The following is a 14,496-nucleotide window of genomic DNA, read 5'->3' as shown; positions in this document are numbered from 1 at the left end:
CTACTGTCAAGTCGTCATTGGCAGGGATTTGTTATGATAGCTGGCGTACATTTTGCGGCATCGTTGGTTTGCGGCAATTTCTGCTAAAATTAAAAGGCCCGGAAAATGTCTTCTCAAATTCAATCCGTTCATACGCCATCGGTATCGCTGAGTAAATACAGGGACCAACATTTCAAGGTAAGGCTCGCTCACGGTAAGGGACCGTCGCACGTGCTTACACAGCCGCTTGAGCAATCTCGCTTGCAATTGGTGCAATTGTTTATCGTTGTCTCTCCCATGCTTTTAGGGCTCCCGGCATGAACAGGAAAAGCTCCTGCGCGTTTCCTCCACCCTGTACGTGGGTAATCTTTCGTTCTACACCACGGAGGAGCAGATCCACGAGCTGTTTTCGCGCTGCGGTGATGTGCGGCGCATCATTATGGGGCTGGACAAATTCAAGAAGACGCCGTGCGGCTTCTGCTTCGTCGAGTACTATTCACGGTTAGACGCGGAAAGTGCGATGCGATACATCAACGGTACGCGGTTGGACGATCGAATCGTGCGCGTCGATTGGGACGCCGGTTTCATCGAGGGCCGACAGTACGGACGGGGCAAGACGGGTGGCCAGGTGCGCGACGAGTACCGGCAGGATCATGATCTGGGCCGGGGCGGTTACGGCAAGATGGTCCAGATGGGACAGCTGGGTGCACCGTCCATGCGCGAGTAGAGCACGTGCCAATCGGCCAACGGTACAGCCGGAGCTAGGGCGATAAGGTTATATTGTAAATTCCTCATAAGCGTATATTTAAGTAAACGAAATCATTTTCTACAACCGGAGCTGCATGTGCATGTTGTGTGTGTGCTTTTACAGTTCTGTCTTGGCGGGTGACAGTGAGGGTCCTTTTTTTGGTTTCGATTTGCTTTTTTTCTTCGGCTTGGCAGATTCCGTCTGTTGTGCTCCCTCTCGGTACGGGTTCACGTACTCTGGCGTTCGCTGGTCCTCGTTAATTTCTTGATTGAGCAGCCCAAGCAGTTCGATGGATTTCTCGTCCAATATTTTCACGAACGTTTTCGTGTAGTTCAGCGCATCCGTCATGAGGGTGCGCCAGTCGGAAACGCCCTTCAGTATGCGATAGGACATGTCCGGGAAGTGTAATACCATCTCACCGAACAGGCAGGTGTTTTCGAGAAACTGTGCCAGCGCATTGATCAGTTCCTGAAGTTTGGGAAATTCCGATTCGGCCGTAATTTGGTTGCCCCTCAGTTTGCCTCCTTCCTCGCGGATTATCTGAAATGCGTGTGTGGGTAAAGCGGTTAGCATGAGTTTTTCCAACCCAATGGGAGCTAAATACACGCACCCGTAGGATTTCATCGATTCCTAGCTTCATGAGTTTGTACCGTTTGCTGTAATCTTCGATCGATTGTAGATGGTTCACCAGTAGCTTATGTTCCTCCCGCTTCCGTACGAATATGTTCGCGTCTGCAATGAAGCTAGTTAAGGAAAAAAAACTCCAATTGTTCGCACAACGATAAGCCAAATTGGATAGATAACGCGTGGCCAGAAAAAAAGCACTGACGTGTCCTTTTAGTGTAACGAAGGAACGTACACTGCTTTCAGCCAACAATCGCTCATTGAAAAGGATACAAACTTTCTCGTTGATTATTTTACCCAGATCGAGCTCCGGTACTTTCTCAACGTCTTTCGCGTGCACAGGATGTGGGAAAGTGTTTTTCTCCAGCCCGGAAAACTCGGCAAAGGTTGAGGTTAGGAAGAGTATGAATAAACAATCCACCGAGGAGTACGTTTTCCGAGCCATTCTGTGAATGTAATTGGACGATGTTTGGCTTCACTTTTTAAACCCTAACGATGGTGGTGATACGATAATTTAGGAGTTTTTTTTTCTTTGCTGTTGCTGCACTGTTTATGATCGTGCCGCAAACCGTGTTGCTTTCAAACTGCTTTTGAGGTAAACAAAGCACATCGGGGGGTTGCATGGACAAGGTAGAGGACATCGTTGTAAATAAACACGTTGCAATTCATTTTTAAGTATTGATGTGGAGGTGGAATTTGAAGGCACCCTGAATCATTGGATTATGTGCAAATTAAATACATATTTTTTGATAATGTTCTTGATGTTTATTTGCCAGTTTTGTTGAATTCATTTTTTCTAACTGGATTTTTTGTACGGCAGCGCCATCTAGTGTAAAACAAATGAGTTGTAGCACACGTGGGACGCGCAATATGGTCAATGCGGATGTTCGGATGGTCAGAAAAAGTGTTTAAATATTTATGTTTTATGCTGCCCACACAACAACAACAGTTCAAATATCGTCGATAATTCCTAAACAAATAAAAAAATAAACAAACATAAAACAAATATGTGTTAAAAATGTATTAGACGTGTTAGAGTATTGGCCTAATGTCTCACATTCGGTTCCCATCCGATCCATGTCGCTAGGAAAGATTATACTGTTGTGTGGCAAAATAAATACAAACTAGTTTGTGTAAGGCTTGTGCAATTCGTTACCCAAAGAAGAAGAACACCTAACCATAATGTAACTAAAATCATCCAAAATTTTGCATCACTATAATCAATAAACCCATAAGGCACGCACTTTCAGTGAGCTATATTTTTGCAGTAGAATCATCAATGAACACAAAACCCAAAAGTCAAACATCACTGATCTACCCCAAGCGTCGATCTAGCATGCATGATCGGTACGCTGTCGTCAAATTGTTTGATTAGGATCTCCCGTAAAGATCCCATCCGACAACGGGACACAGCCCTTTTCCCTGTTGCTGGACCCAACATGTATGTGTGTGTGTGTGTGTGTGTGTGTGTGTTCATCAATTGACCAAAAGGCGTTACATTCAAATGCGAACGGTGAAGGTGTGAAAGGTGGCAGCCAATGATTAATGACATCGCGTGATAATTAATGATGTGATTTTATTGGGAAATCTTTTCCAATTGCGCCGGGTTTGGGATGGGTGGGTGGTATTTACTTGAAGGAACCGAACACGGCTGGAGGGAGCATTTAAAGGGAGGAAACAAAATATGCTTCAAAACCTGGTAGATTTGTTGTTGAATCTCTGTTCTCCTTACGCTTTCGATCCATGGATAACGATCGAGGGGCACAGGGCAATAGGTGTCGTCTCTATTGTTCACCCTCAAACGGTACGGACAACAGGCCAACGCAAACGCAAATAAAGGTGTGAAAGACTTTCGTTTTTCCATATTGTTTCATGTTTACATATTGTTTTGTTTATTTCTTGCTCTAGCCTTTCCACGTTCACTTTCCCACACAGTTCCCACTCGAATCAAACGAAGGTTGTATATAAATATTACATATGTGTTTTTTTTGTTTTATTATTTTCTTGTCCTTTTTTTGTTTTGTTTGCTGTTTTCCTCTGTTGTCTGTTGCTTTAATTTTCATATTTGTTTTAAAAGTATCTTTACTTTTCTTCTAACTTCTTATTTCCCATTTCCCCCTATTCATCCTGCCTACATATTTACCCCGTTATGCTTTTTCTGTTTCTTGCTTAACTTGCGTAACTTTCGTTTAACTAGTTTTGTCCATCATCATCTTTTGTTCGCATTTTTTCCGCGAGCGATCGATACCATTGCTTCATTCTTCGTTACGGGCTTGTTTTTTTGTGTGGTGCGTAATTGGTGTAACATATAAGTTAAACAAAAACATTTAAACCATACCACTATCGATTGCCCATTTTGATTGGCTTTGATTTTACACTCCTAATGGAGTTTTGAAACACACACACATACAAACAGGGGGTTCTCATAGGCCAGCTCGTGGCCGTCCCTACAAGAAGATCAATAACGTTACTAATATTATGGACGCTCCATAGTGGGTAGAGGTGGCTGGATGAGCTGGCGGGGGGATTTTTGTCATGTTTGTTCACTACAAGTTACCTGTTTAAAAAAAACACAAACGTTCAACGCACAATTAAATTAACTAAACTATTTTGATTCTGCTATCTGCTCACGCTCTTACTATACTACTTTTAGCGTAGTACCTACACCCTCTCTTAGACCCCCCCCCCCCCCCATCCCTCTCCCTCTTCTCCCCTTGCTTAACACTACAGATTTGTCCCTCTTTCCAGTACCGGGGGTCCCTCTGCAGATCTTCGCTCGCGGAAGAACGTTTCTGTATTTGTAGTTGATTACACATATATATGTACATTGACCGGTTCGGTTTTTGCATTATTACCATAAAGATGGTGGCGTTGATGATGATGATGATGATGATGATGATAATGATGGTGTAGGTGAACCTAAAACATATTTTGTGTATGCTACATTCTAAACCAAAACGTTGCCGAATTCTCAACAGCACAGGACAAAACGGCAAAGCCAACCTAGGCCAGCAGCATAAAGAGCAAGCCCTAACTCTTCACATCAAATCGCAACAGGGCGATTGAAAATTGATTGGATGGGGTTTTTTTGTTTTTTTGCAGTCCAAGCTAACAGAACGAATGTGTTCTCTACAGACACACACACACATACATACACACGCACTCTATGTACAGCGTGGCACTAAAGCACTAAACTGAACAGGACTCGAGCACAGACACTAAGAGGACAGTTTGGAACTACTTCCATTAAAAAAGGGGGAGAGGGGGGAACCATTATGGACGGTCAACAGTTTTGTTGTTGTGATTTGTGACATCTCGCACAGCTAGCTTGGGACTTTATTGGGAGGGACCTCTTAGCTTCTCGAGGGACCTCTTAGAGTCGCTTTTGGTGGTTCTTTTTTTGTTTGATCTTGTTGGAGAAAAGAGAATGAGCGACTGAACTGTGTGGCTCTATCCGAATTCTTTGCCCTGCTGTTAAAATCCATTTGCGCCAGAGTTTTGCGGTGTTTGCAGAAATGCCACAGTTTATTCACGCTTAATTCTATATTGCAATATCAGTTTGTTTTTTTTGTTGTTTAAATCAGCACGCACCTTTATCTCTGTCCCTTCTTTCTTAATTACACTCACACACACACACAGTACGATACATGTATATAGACTATAGATAATTCGATAAGTTTGTTTGCTTTCCAAAAAAACCTTAACCGAACAACTGACGCGAGCCTACGATCCTGAACTGCGCCCTGTCACTCTGCTTCCGAGTGGTGAGCGTGTGGCCACCGGCGGGCACTACAACATTGCACAAGGGTGTGTTTTTTTTTTTAAAGTTTGGGCGAAACATAATTTAGCGTGTACAAGCGAGCGAGCTCAAGATTTCTTTAAAAAAAAAACGAACAAATAGGTCGAAATGAAGACTGCTCGCGATAAATAATAGATTTTTAACCGAACGACACCTTGCGTGCGTTTACCTTGGCTAACATTCTCTTGGAGAATACCGAGTACCGTGACGCCGAGGGAGAGTGTCTGAGTTCACATCGTTGCTTACGCTTACGCCTCATCGTCTACGACGGACACGTTCGTGTCGTCCTGGTGCCGCAGCTGCTGCTGCCCACTGCTACTGTCCGAATCTCCGGCCCGGTGATCCATATCCTCGATCAGCTGCAGACTGGCGGGCAGATGGTGGTTGACTCCCAGCCCGAGGATCATTTTGCGCGTATCGCCGACCGGCACAGCATGATCGACGGCAGCCAGTGCTGCCAGCGTGCTGTCGAAGCTGCCGTTCACGTGGCCGCCCCCATCCTGGTTGCCGTCGATCGTCGCACTCTCACTGTCCGGTGCTCCCGCACCTTCACCGCTAGATCCGGGTGCGGCGAGTGTGTCACCGGCGCTTGCAACACTGCGCGAGCTACTAGTGCTGGCGTGGCTGCCGCTACTACTATTGCTACTGCTGCTGCTGTTGCTGCTGCTGGTGGTGTTGCTGGCGGCTACAGTGGCCCCGATCGTACCGCCGCTGACAAAGTTGAGCGTGTTCTGGAACTGGGTGAACTGGCTGGTGGTGGCCATCAGCGAGGACAGTGCGGCAGCGGCCATATCCGAGCAGCAGCTGCTGTAGTACGAGCTGGACGAAGGGGATAGTGCCTGGGAGTTAGCGAGACCGAGGGCTTGCTGTTGCTGCTGCTGCTGCTGCTGTAGCTGGTGATCGTGCTGTTCGTGTAGCTGCTGCTGAGCCTGCAGATGGTGGGTAAGTTGCTGCTGATGGTGTTGCTGCTGTAGTTGCTGCTGCTGGTGTGAGTGGGCTTGCTGGTGCTGCAGCTCTTCCAGATGGTGCTGCTGTTGTTGCTGTTGCTGTTGCTGCTGCTGTTGCTGCTGTTGCTGTTGCTGCTGATGTTGAAGGGTGGCGGCCGCCGCTACCGCGGTAGTGGACGCGCCTCCCATCATCAGTGAAGATCATGTCGTTGTCAGTTGGCGCCACACGGCCGTGTGTCACATCGAGGGAAGGTAGGGCCAGGAGAAACTACTGCCCGACAGCAGCATGTCACGGATGAGCGTTTCTATAGGCGTTTTGCCTACCAGTCGGACGAAGAACAGTTGCTCTATAACCTGGTAAGGGCGAGAGTAGATCGGTTACGGATCGGTGTTATAGCAACGGAGCGACTGCTACAATCATTTGGCGCAAAGAGCGGCTGAGCCGTACCTGGGAGGAGACCGTTCGGAGGGAGGGAAGACGTAACAGTAGCTTGCCAAACCGGGTCGGTTGATTGGGATACTGGGACCGGCAATACTCCTCCAGCGCGCACTGGGACTTCTCCTGCAGCGACTCGATGTGTGCCACGTCCGACAGCCCACAAGCATCTGGAAGTAGGAGCAGACGCAAGAAAGCAACACAATTAGTTCTAAATTCATTGAAACTAAAAGAAAAATCTTATAAAAAAGCTACAAGGGTATGCTTCAAGAAGGAAGGAGCCAAGGAGTTTAAGGGATTGGGGAAGGTTAGAGTAGACTAAACGAAATTATGTAAATAATAATAATAAAAAAATCATATCCACCTTTTTTACCCTGAGATAACAGTGTTTGTTAGAAGGAAAGCAAAGTGTTCATTAATCGTGCAAATGGTGCTTGTGCGCGTTTTTTGGCGTGTCTGGACGATGAAGAGGGTGTGTTTAGGTGTGTGTTAAAGCTTTGGTTAATACCGGTGAAGAGAACTTAAGCCATTTTAAATGGGGAAAAAGAAGAAACTTAAAACATAGATTAGTGATAAGAAAGCATAAAGAAATGAAGCCATGAAGCGTAAAAACAAAACGAACAAAAGTGTGTTGAAACTAGCTGGAAAAAAGAATAAAAGTGAAACTGATTAATGTGTGAAATGAGGAGAGTAACAAGAAAACAAAGAAACACAAAAGAGCTAAAAATGAAGAATGAAATGTACTAAGATAGGGATAGGTACTACTACCCCGCAAGTGCAGCCATCAAGTGCAGTCTCACACACAGTGCCATTAGCAGAGGCATAAATTACTTCCGACTACCGAGACTACTGTACTGAAAGACTACTGAAAAACGCTCCGAACATTGGAATGACTTCAACGACACACACACACGTACACACTCGCGAAGAAGATGCTTCACTGCCCAAAAATCCACTCGAGACAACGTCAATGCCATCTTAATTCCTCGCCCGTAATCTTGCCACATATCACCGGCAAGAGCACCAGGGAGACCATAAAGATCCATAAATCACGGTACCGTTGACGCGTCATCATAGCTGTGCATTCTTGCCGCGCCGCGTCTGGAGGAATTGCCGACCATGGGAAGAAATTCTACTTTGTTTTATTCTTTTGGAAAGGAACGATGGGGACTAACGAAATACATTTTCCCCGAGCGAAGTTATGTTTTAATTGTGCTTTATATTGTCTGCTTTATGTTCTACCGATGTCTTGTGCCAAACAAAAAAAAAAACGCATACCCAAATCTGCGAACTATTTGCTCCTTGTGCTCCCACCATCACACCGAATCTCGGACTTCCTCCACACCGTCAAGCTGCACCCGGGAGTGGGCCGGACACCAAGCCAGTCAATTGAACCGAGCTGCCTCGCTAATGCTCCGGAGGCATAAATACTAATAAAACCCCCCGGGGTACGGATTCCCCGGAATGCGTTCCGTGGTCGCGTGCGCCCCGTTCTCCAAACTGCTGCGCCGCTGCGTGACACGGCGAGACGGCTCCGGCTAATCAAGTAGCGCATAGGGTAATTAAAATTTATTCATCGCTGCGCACACGCACGCAAAGGGGGACATGTTCCGCTCGCGGTTGAAGTTTCGAGCGAGTGGGTGCCCGCTTATACCACCGCTACACCGCCGCTCAAGAAGGGTCCCGCACTTGACTCCGTCGTTTCGTTGTTAATGGGTTAACCAATAGAGAGGCTATAGCCGCTCAAAAAGCTGCTGCTCCGATAACATCTGTTGTTTGTCGTGGAGGTTTCTTTTTTTTAACCCGCTGTTGTTTTGTTTCTCGTTTCTCGTTGGCTCATGTCAAGCATCGTGCCATCGAGGACACGATGGTAATGATGAGGATGATGAGACTGATGATGAGGCTGATGATGAGGCTATAGGATGATGTGTGTAGTGAACGGAAAGCGTAACGGCTGGAGTTAGCGCTTACGCGTGCTGAAGGAATTTGCCTTTCGCTCACCTGTCTTGTGGTGACAGCTATGGAATGAACCATAGAATGTCACTGTTTAATTGGGTTTGATTGTTGAGGGGGGTTTTTCACTCATGGTTTGACAAATTTTACCAGTAACGCTGGCACTAATTACTCAAAGTGTGTAACACATATGCTTTCGATCATCTCTTTCGAAAAGGGTCACAGGGAAAACCCCCTGGATGGAAAAGGTTAAGTAAGCGGTTGGTTTTGAAAAGTGTCAGATTTTGTAGCTCCCCGAACCCTTTTGTGTTCTGCGTAACAAAACGAGCGGCACCATCTAATGCGCAAGCTACCGGTTACGCAACCCGGGGGGGGCTGGCAATGGAAGCTAGAACGATCGACGCACGATCGACACGGATGCAAGGGGGTGGGTGTGATGAAATTCAATTAAACTGCCTTCAATTTGATGAAGGCCTAGAATGCGACAGTATCACACACACACAGCGACGGGTGCCATCCCGCGCCACCGTTCGTAGGAAAGTGCTGCATGGCGATGATCTACGCTCTATTTCGCTACGGCAATGAGCAAGGGAGTGCCAACGGGCGACCAAATTAAAGACAATAATCTTTATTTTCCATCATGCTCGGGGAGCTCTGCCGCTAGGGGAGGGGGATTGTTCTTATAGTGGCTTGCGCGTTTGGGTTTGCAGCAACCGTCTCTGGGTTGGGAAGCAGCGGCGCACCCTCTCTGTGCTGTGACCAAGCTTGACATTCTTCACTCCATTCGGACCAATTAGCGCAAATTGCTACTGATTACGAACACTTTATGTAGGTCGATTGACAACCGAACGGCCGGCAGCAGCATCATCATCGCCGGAAGGGTGTAGCAGCAGATGCTTATGTTGCTACCGCTGTCCAACCAATGTCCAACTCGGAGGAATGAGTGGAATTGATTTTTTCCAAGTGCATTTTCCCGACCTAGCTTGGGCGCGCATGGGCGAGATTGTAATTTAAAACGAAAGGTAGTTTGTGTATGAACAATCTTATCTTAGAGAGATAGAGATTACGACGAACCAAGATGCCCGAAAATGTAAAACTATCGTCTTACTGCCCTTAAAAACCCCCCATTCCCCGAACGGGACGAACAAACTCCCGAAGAAAACGTTTCGCCTTTGTCCAGCAAACATCTTAATGATGTGTTGTAACTGATACCGTGCCAGACCGTGCTTGCAACTCCTGCACCGGCAACGGACGTCCTTCGTCCTTTTGTGCGCCATTTTTAATGAGCAGCATTACTGCTGCAAAAACCGGGCGCCTTTGCTTGCGGAAAGTATTAAAAAAGTTGCACCACAATGCACACACGCACGCAAAAAAAAACTGCTGAGCAAATGCAAATTTTCGTACTAAATTATCTTTTTTGTGTGTGTGTGTGTGTGCAATGTCGCTTAAGGCGCAGTACCGTTTGTGGGAGACCGCGGTCGGCAGCAAGACATCAAAGAGATTTCATGCCGTCGGATTAGACGATCCATTAGCTGTGTGCGGGCCGGGAAAATAATCCTATGATGATGAATTTTCACTCCTCAGCCTCACACTCCAAATGGCTCAGATGGTTGAAGCCAATTGGGACAGGTTGGGGGAGAATTTAAGCCGTCCAAATTGCCATTCTTTACCATGCATGATCAGCAATGTGCAACCGATGGGAGAAGTGTGTCTCTCATCATAAATAAGCCAAACTCACACCGCTCCTCGAAGACGATTCTCGATCGATGCTCCACACCCAAGACACTCCCCGGGTGCGGGGAACGATTAACTGTGATCTATGCTTGCCAGGGAACAAGTGTTTGTTAACCAGCGTGTCAGCGAGGGAGTGTATTTATTATGCTTTTATTACCACTTTCACCACGCAGCGCAGCCACGATTGGATGCGGGAGCACATGTTCGATCGCGTTCTTTGAACAAACCTCTGTCGCCCGGGCTACTAGATGTACGCGTGACGTTTCAGCGCGTTGCGTATGACACGTGGTGGCGGTATTGTGGAGTGGTGTGAATATTGCGCCGTGTCTCGGGGCTTCCCCCATTCCCCGGGTGCGCCTTAATGATGGTAAATTAAGCGCAATGCACTGATGCGCGTCGTTCTTTATGCGTCGTTCTGCATAAGAATGCAAGGGAACGGCTTGTACGGCCTGTTGTTGCCTGTCTCGAGGTGCTGCAGCTTTCGTGCATGGGAAAATGCGCTCCAGCACAGTAAGAATAAGAGTGTGGCCACCGTCGCGCATGAGGGTGTTATCGAATGGAATGGTTTAAATTAATGCCATTAGATATGTTTCGTGTAATTGAAGCAGGCTTGCATGAGGAGCGGACCGGCATGGAGCTCTGTAGCCCATCGTACTAATAACGCTTGGGAGCACTAATAAATCGTCCCCACCCTTTGAATGGGGGGGAAAGCGACGCATGCAAACAAAGGGTGGGAGAGAAAAGTCGTGAAAGCGCGTAATAAATAAGCTACTAATTTCGATTAGTCAGTGTCACGCTTGTAAACGCCTGCGTTTATGCAAATGCAGCGCATATCCCGCCCGTTTAGTGCCTACGAACTCTAGTGCTCCACGAGTGGCGAGTGGCATCGATCACTAATGCAATGCCGACAAACTGTTTGCCAATTTTGGTCGATAAATTATCGCTGAATTGATACTGATTGAAGCTGAGGCTGGTGAGGGATCTTCCGATGTCGCTTCGCCGTTCGATGCTTAATTTATAATTAATTTCCCGCCTCCGATGCTGCGCCCAAGCGCCATTTTGTGCCGGCAATATTAATTCCCTGTGCAAACAAACCGACCCATTCCACCCCACTCATTCCCACTCCTCAGGGGGAGGAGAGAAAGAAGGAATGCACTTGCCATAATTGGCAAAAAGGTTGGCACCCCCCACACACAGACAGGGGCTTCGTGATGGCTTCGAGGGGAGGGCAACCTGTGTGTTTGTGTGCGATTGTGGTATACATTTGTCAGTGTACAGGCACGCGTGCGCGCCCGGACTCAGCTCCGAAGGTTCCCCAAAAACGGGAGAGAAAAAAAAGAAAACGAACACCAAAATCTCACGCCACGGTCAAACTGGCCAAAAGTAAATCTTTGTGCCGCGCCGGGCCCCGCCCGATGCACATTTATCCATCAATTAATCATCAATCGATAAACGTTGGTGTGTGTGTGTGTGTTCATTCGTCTGGCGGACTTGGTCTCGGGGTCCACCTTTTGAATACTACTCTTTTTTGTGCTGTTCCTGCTGTGGGTGTTTGTTGCCGATGTTGGTTGCGGTTGGCTGAAACAACCAATAAAAGATAGCGCACTTTATTAAATTTCATTGGCTTGATGGGTCCTGCGGGAGCTCTCTCGGGGTGGAGGGGTTCTCCGCCTTACTGCTGCCTTCGGGACGAAGTGGTCCTCTCTCCCCATTCCAAGCCAATGCCGCTTGCTCTGTGTACCCGTTGATCGTAAAAACAAATATTTGAAATGTTTTACTGTTTTCGCTGTAAGTCCGCTGATTGCACAACTGCCATTTGTAAATGCTGTTTGCGGAGATGCTTTCACAGCTCATCGCCGGGGCTGGAAGCGTGGGGCGAGAAAATCGCATTCCTCTGCTCGGAACCGTCCTGGCATCCACAAGTGCAGCGTGAGTCAGTCTTGGAAATGTTGAATGCTACGAAGAAACGAGTCCCGCAAGTCCGTATCTTGGCAGCAAGTTGTGAAGCGAACTTTTCTATTGTTGAAAGTTGTAACTTCAAGTGTCTTGGCGGTGTAACTTCAAACTCCCCTTGCTCAAGAAATGTACCTTTTTATCAGCTGCTACTGTGATGCATAGGCTATCTCTAGCTCTCCAGACTTCAAGACAGCTGTCAGCTTCGTTTCCTCTACAGGGAGCTCCACGCCACCCCGGTACAGAGCAACGTTGGGCTACTTCGATTTTATTTGTCCAAAAACCATCCAAACAAACGGAGCCCACAGCGAAGCGACCCCCGCCGAAAGCGCCACGCGTTTGGCAAAGGAATGTCCAAACGTTGTTCCCGACCCGGGATGGGCGTTTCCACTTGGAGTTGCATCTTCCTGTTTTCCCGGTGCGCCCCAGTGCGGTACGCCACAAAGGCGAGGCATTAAAATCGTGGCGAGGTGGGGTTGAGAGGACACCCTGCCACGGCGGTGGTAAACATTGTGATTGTGAACGCCCTCTCGGTGTTTGCTGATGGTGCATGGTGGTGCATGGTGGCGTCGTTAACCTTCCCGGCCGGAGGGCGGCAAACCAGACGGCCATAATACTCCAACGGCATTTCCCTGACACATTTCCAAACCTCAGCTCGGTCTGTCTACTCTTCCGCGGCACACACACCTTGGGATGAATGTTTGTTTCTTCTCTGTTTTTTTCGGGAGGTCCTGTACTCTCTCTCTCTCTCTCTCTGTGTCGATTCATGTATTTCGCCCGCATTGGAACTCGGGGGCCGGATTGTACAAGGGCCACAAGATTCCCATCAGTGATATATGGCCGTTCATTACATGTAAACCGTACCTGGTTATTGCTGTTTTTATGGACCGTTTCTCTACTACTACTGCTGCAAAGAGCGGATACGCAGCGGACTTGGCAGCGGACTAGGCAGCGAGTCACAGATGCGCTATTTGTTGGTTGAATTGTCAAACAAGTGCAGAGTGGTGTAATAATGTTTCATGCAAGGGACAAGGTTCAAGTTGGCACCGTTCTTTAATTCCGCAGTCATCACTTTCGTTTTTAAGAGTTGCTTGTGACTCCTTTAATATAAACGGGTGAACCGCGACTTAATCAATCAGAAAACCCAATGTCGAGACCGAGGAGAGGGCCGGAGGGTGATTTTGAAAAGATTAATTTTCCTCACTCGAGAAACGCCCTTGAAAATGTTGATTATTTTCTTCAGCAACTCCTGAGCCCAGAACGATAGAAGAACAAACAAACTCCCAACCGCGCCACAAGACTGTTAGGCCACCTAGTTTTTTTTTTAAATAATAAATTACTCAATAACTAAGCCGCTCAACAAATTGATGACTGCTGGGCCCGGGATGCGTGTCGCTGCCAGGAAGTCCCAGTCGTTTTACCACAAAAAGGGGTACATACAGACACCGCACAAACACACACAAGAGAGTAAAGTCAATCCCCCCCGTAGCAGGATGATGATTTTGACTTTTTAATCTGCAACGACCACCCGCGGTCTGTGAGGTATTGTGTCACCTAATGTTGAAACCTACGGGCAGATACTACAGCGGAGGAAGGACCTTTATCCATCGACTTTTATCCGCTTTTATCTACGGCGGCAGCAATTGTGCGGCACTGTACATTAAACCAAAAGCTGTAACGCATCAACAACAATGGGGCGCCTCGACTGTGGTCGCGAACGATGGGATGCAAGTAGTGGTGCATTATTTGAGGACAGGAGGAAATAAATAAAAAACCATAACAGCAGGTTCGCGATATCGCTTTGATGTTGGTCTGTCGATACAAATGGGTACAAACCGTTACGGGGCCATTAGCGCGAATGGTACGCCTGGCAGTTGGTTCATCAGCATGATCAAACGTCAAATGGTTGGTTAGTCAACGCGTCACGGCGCTGACTAGAATGAGCCCTTAATTCCCCCTAGTGTTGTCTGATTTTTCTTCTGTGTTCCGCTTTGAAAGAAAGGAATCCTTCAGCAGGTGCAATAGTGCAATTCCACAAAGGAGTAGTGTTTAGAAGACAATTTTCACGTCATTTTCCTTTTGGGGTGGAAAAATGGGTAATTTTCACGTTCAAAGTGCAGTTTCGTTGAGCGCACTTTCGCGCTAACCACACAGAACACGCAAACGTCACGTCGGTGTGGGGAAAAAGGTCATGTTTGTGTTGAAAACGCGCGTGCAGCAAATAGGAAAACGTACGCTAAGGCAAGGAAGGATGCATTTTTTATGAAGCCGGCAAGTGTGTTTCGTTGTTAGCCGGGGGCTCTCTTGCGGGGGCTTTCATTGT

The 14,496-nt window shown here is 47.3% G+C and overlaps 4 protein-coding genes across 4 annotated transcripts in view; 1 reads left to right on the top strand and 3 right to left on the bottom strand.

Annotated features, from left to right (window-relative positions):
- The first annotated feature begins 6 nt into the window (after positions 1-6).
- On the top strand, positions 7-816 carry LOC120951855 (nuclear cap-binding protein subunit 2). The gene is made up of 2 exons (XM_040370828.2): positions 7-177; positions 287-816. The coding sequence occupies exons 1-2, from the start codon at positions 106-108 to the stop codon at positions 704-706; spliced, it is 492 nt and encodes a 163-aa protein (XP_040226762.1). The 5' UTR covers positions 7-105; the 3' UTR covers positions 707-816.
- LOC120951854 (coiled-coil domain-containing protein 134-like) lies at positions 755-1,956 on the bottom strand. The gene is made up of 3 exons (XM_040370827.2): positions 1,625-1,956; positions 1,338-1,459; positions 755-1,267 (listed from the first exon to the last, which is right to left on the bottom strand). Exons 1-3 carry the CDS (start codon positions 1,794-1,796, stop codon positions 845-847), a joined length of 717 nt encoding a protein of 238 aa, XP_040226761.2. The 5' UTR covers positions 1,797-1,956; the 3' UTR covers positions 755-844.
- A 3,442-nt stretch (positions 1,957-5,398) lies between these two features.
- On the bottom strand, positions 5,399-6,286 carry LOC120952392 (ecdysone-induced protein 78C-like). Its single transcript, XM_040371693.2, has 2 exons — positions 6,263-6,286; positions 5,399-6,133 (listed from the first exon to the last, which is right to left on the bottom strand). Exons 1-2 carry the CDS (start codon positions 6,284-6,286, stop codon positions 5,399-5,401), a joined length of 759 nt encoding a protein of 252 aa, XP_040227627.2.
- A 48-nt stretch (positions 6,287-6,334) lies between these two features.
- LOC120948959 (nuclear receptor subfamily 2 group F member 1-B) overlaps positions 6,335-14,496 on the bottom strand; it is a 74,410-nt gene continuing 66,248 nt past the window's right edge. Inside the window, exons 4-5 of the mRNA XM_040365854.2 lie at positions 6,546-6,703; positions 6,335-6,451 (exon numbers count right to left, since the gene is read on the bottom strand). Of these exons, the coding sequence (XP_040221788.1) occupies positions 6,335-6,451; positions 6,546-6,703 (275 nt within the window). The remainder of the gene's footprint in view (positions 6,452-6,545; positions 6,704-14,496) is intronic.

This window comes from Anopheles coluzzii, chromosome 2 (genome assembly GCF_943734685.1).
Source record: "Anopheles coluzzii chromosome 2, AcolN3, whole genome shotgun sequence".
Classification (NCBI taxonomy): domain Eukaryota; kingdom Metazoa; phylum Arthropoda; class Insecta; order Diptera; family Culicidae; genus Anopheles; species Anopheles coluzzii.
This window is presented reverse-complemented; position numbering and strand designations above follow the sequence as displayed.

Coding starts and splice junctions, on each gene's coding strand:
- LOC120951855 (XM_040370828.2), top strand. CDS start 106: ATGTCTTCTCAAATTCAATCCGTTCATACGCCATCGGTATCGCTGAGT. Junction 178..286: donor ACAGGGACCAACATTTCAAG/GTAAGGCTCGCT, acceptor CCATGCTTTTAG/GGCTCCCGGCATGAACAGGA.
- LOC120951854 (XM_040370827.2), bottom strand. CDS start 1,796: ATGGCTCGGAAAACGTACTCCTCGGTGGATTGTTTATTCATACTCTTC. Junction 1,460..1,624: donor AATAATCAACGAGAAAGTTT/GTATCCTTTTCA, acceptor GCTTCATTGCAG/ACGCGAACATATTCGTACGG. Junction 1,268..1,337: donor GAATCGATGAAATCCTACGG/GTGCGTGTATTT, acceptor CACGCATTTCAG/ATAATCCGCGAGGAAGGAGG.
- LOC120952392 (XM_040371693.2), bottom strand. CDS start 6,286: ATGGGAGGCGCGTCCACTACCGCG. Junction 6,134..6,262: donor GAGGCGCGTCCACTACCGCG/GTAGCGGCGGCC, acceptor CACTCACACCAG/CAGCAGCAACTACAGCAGCA.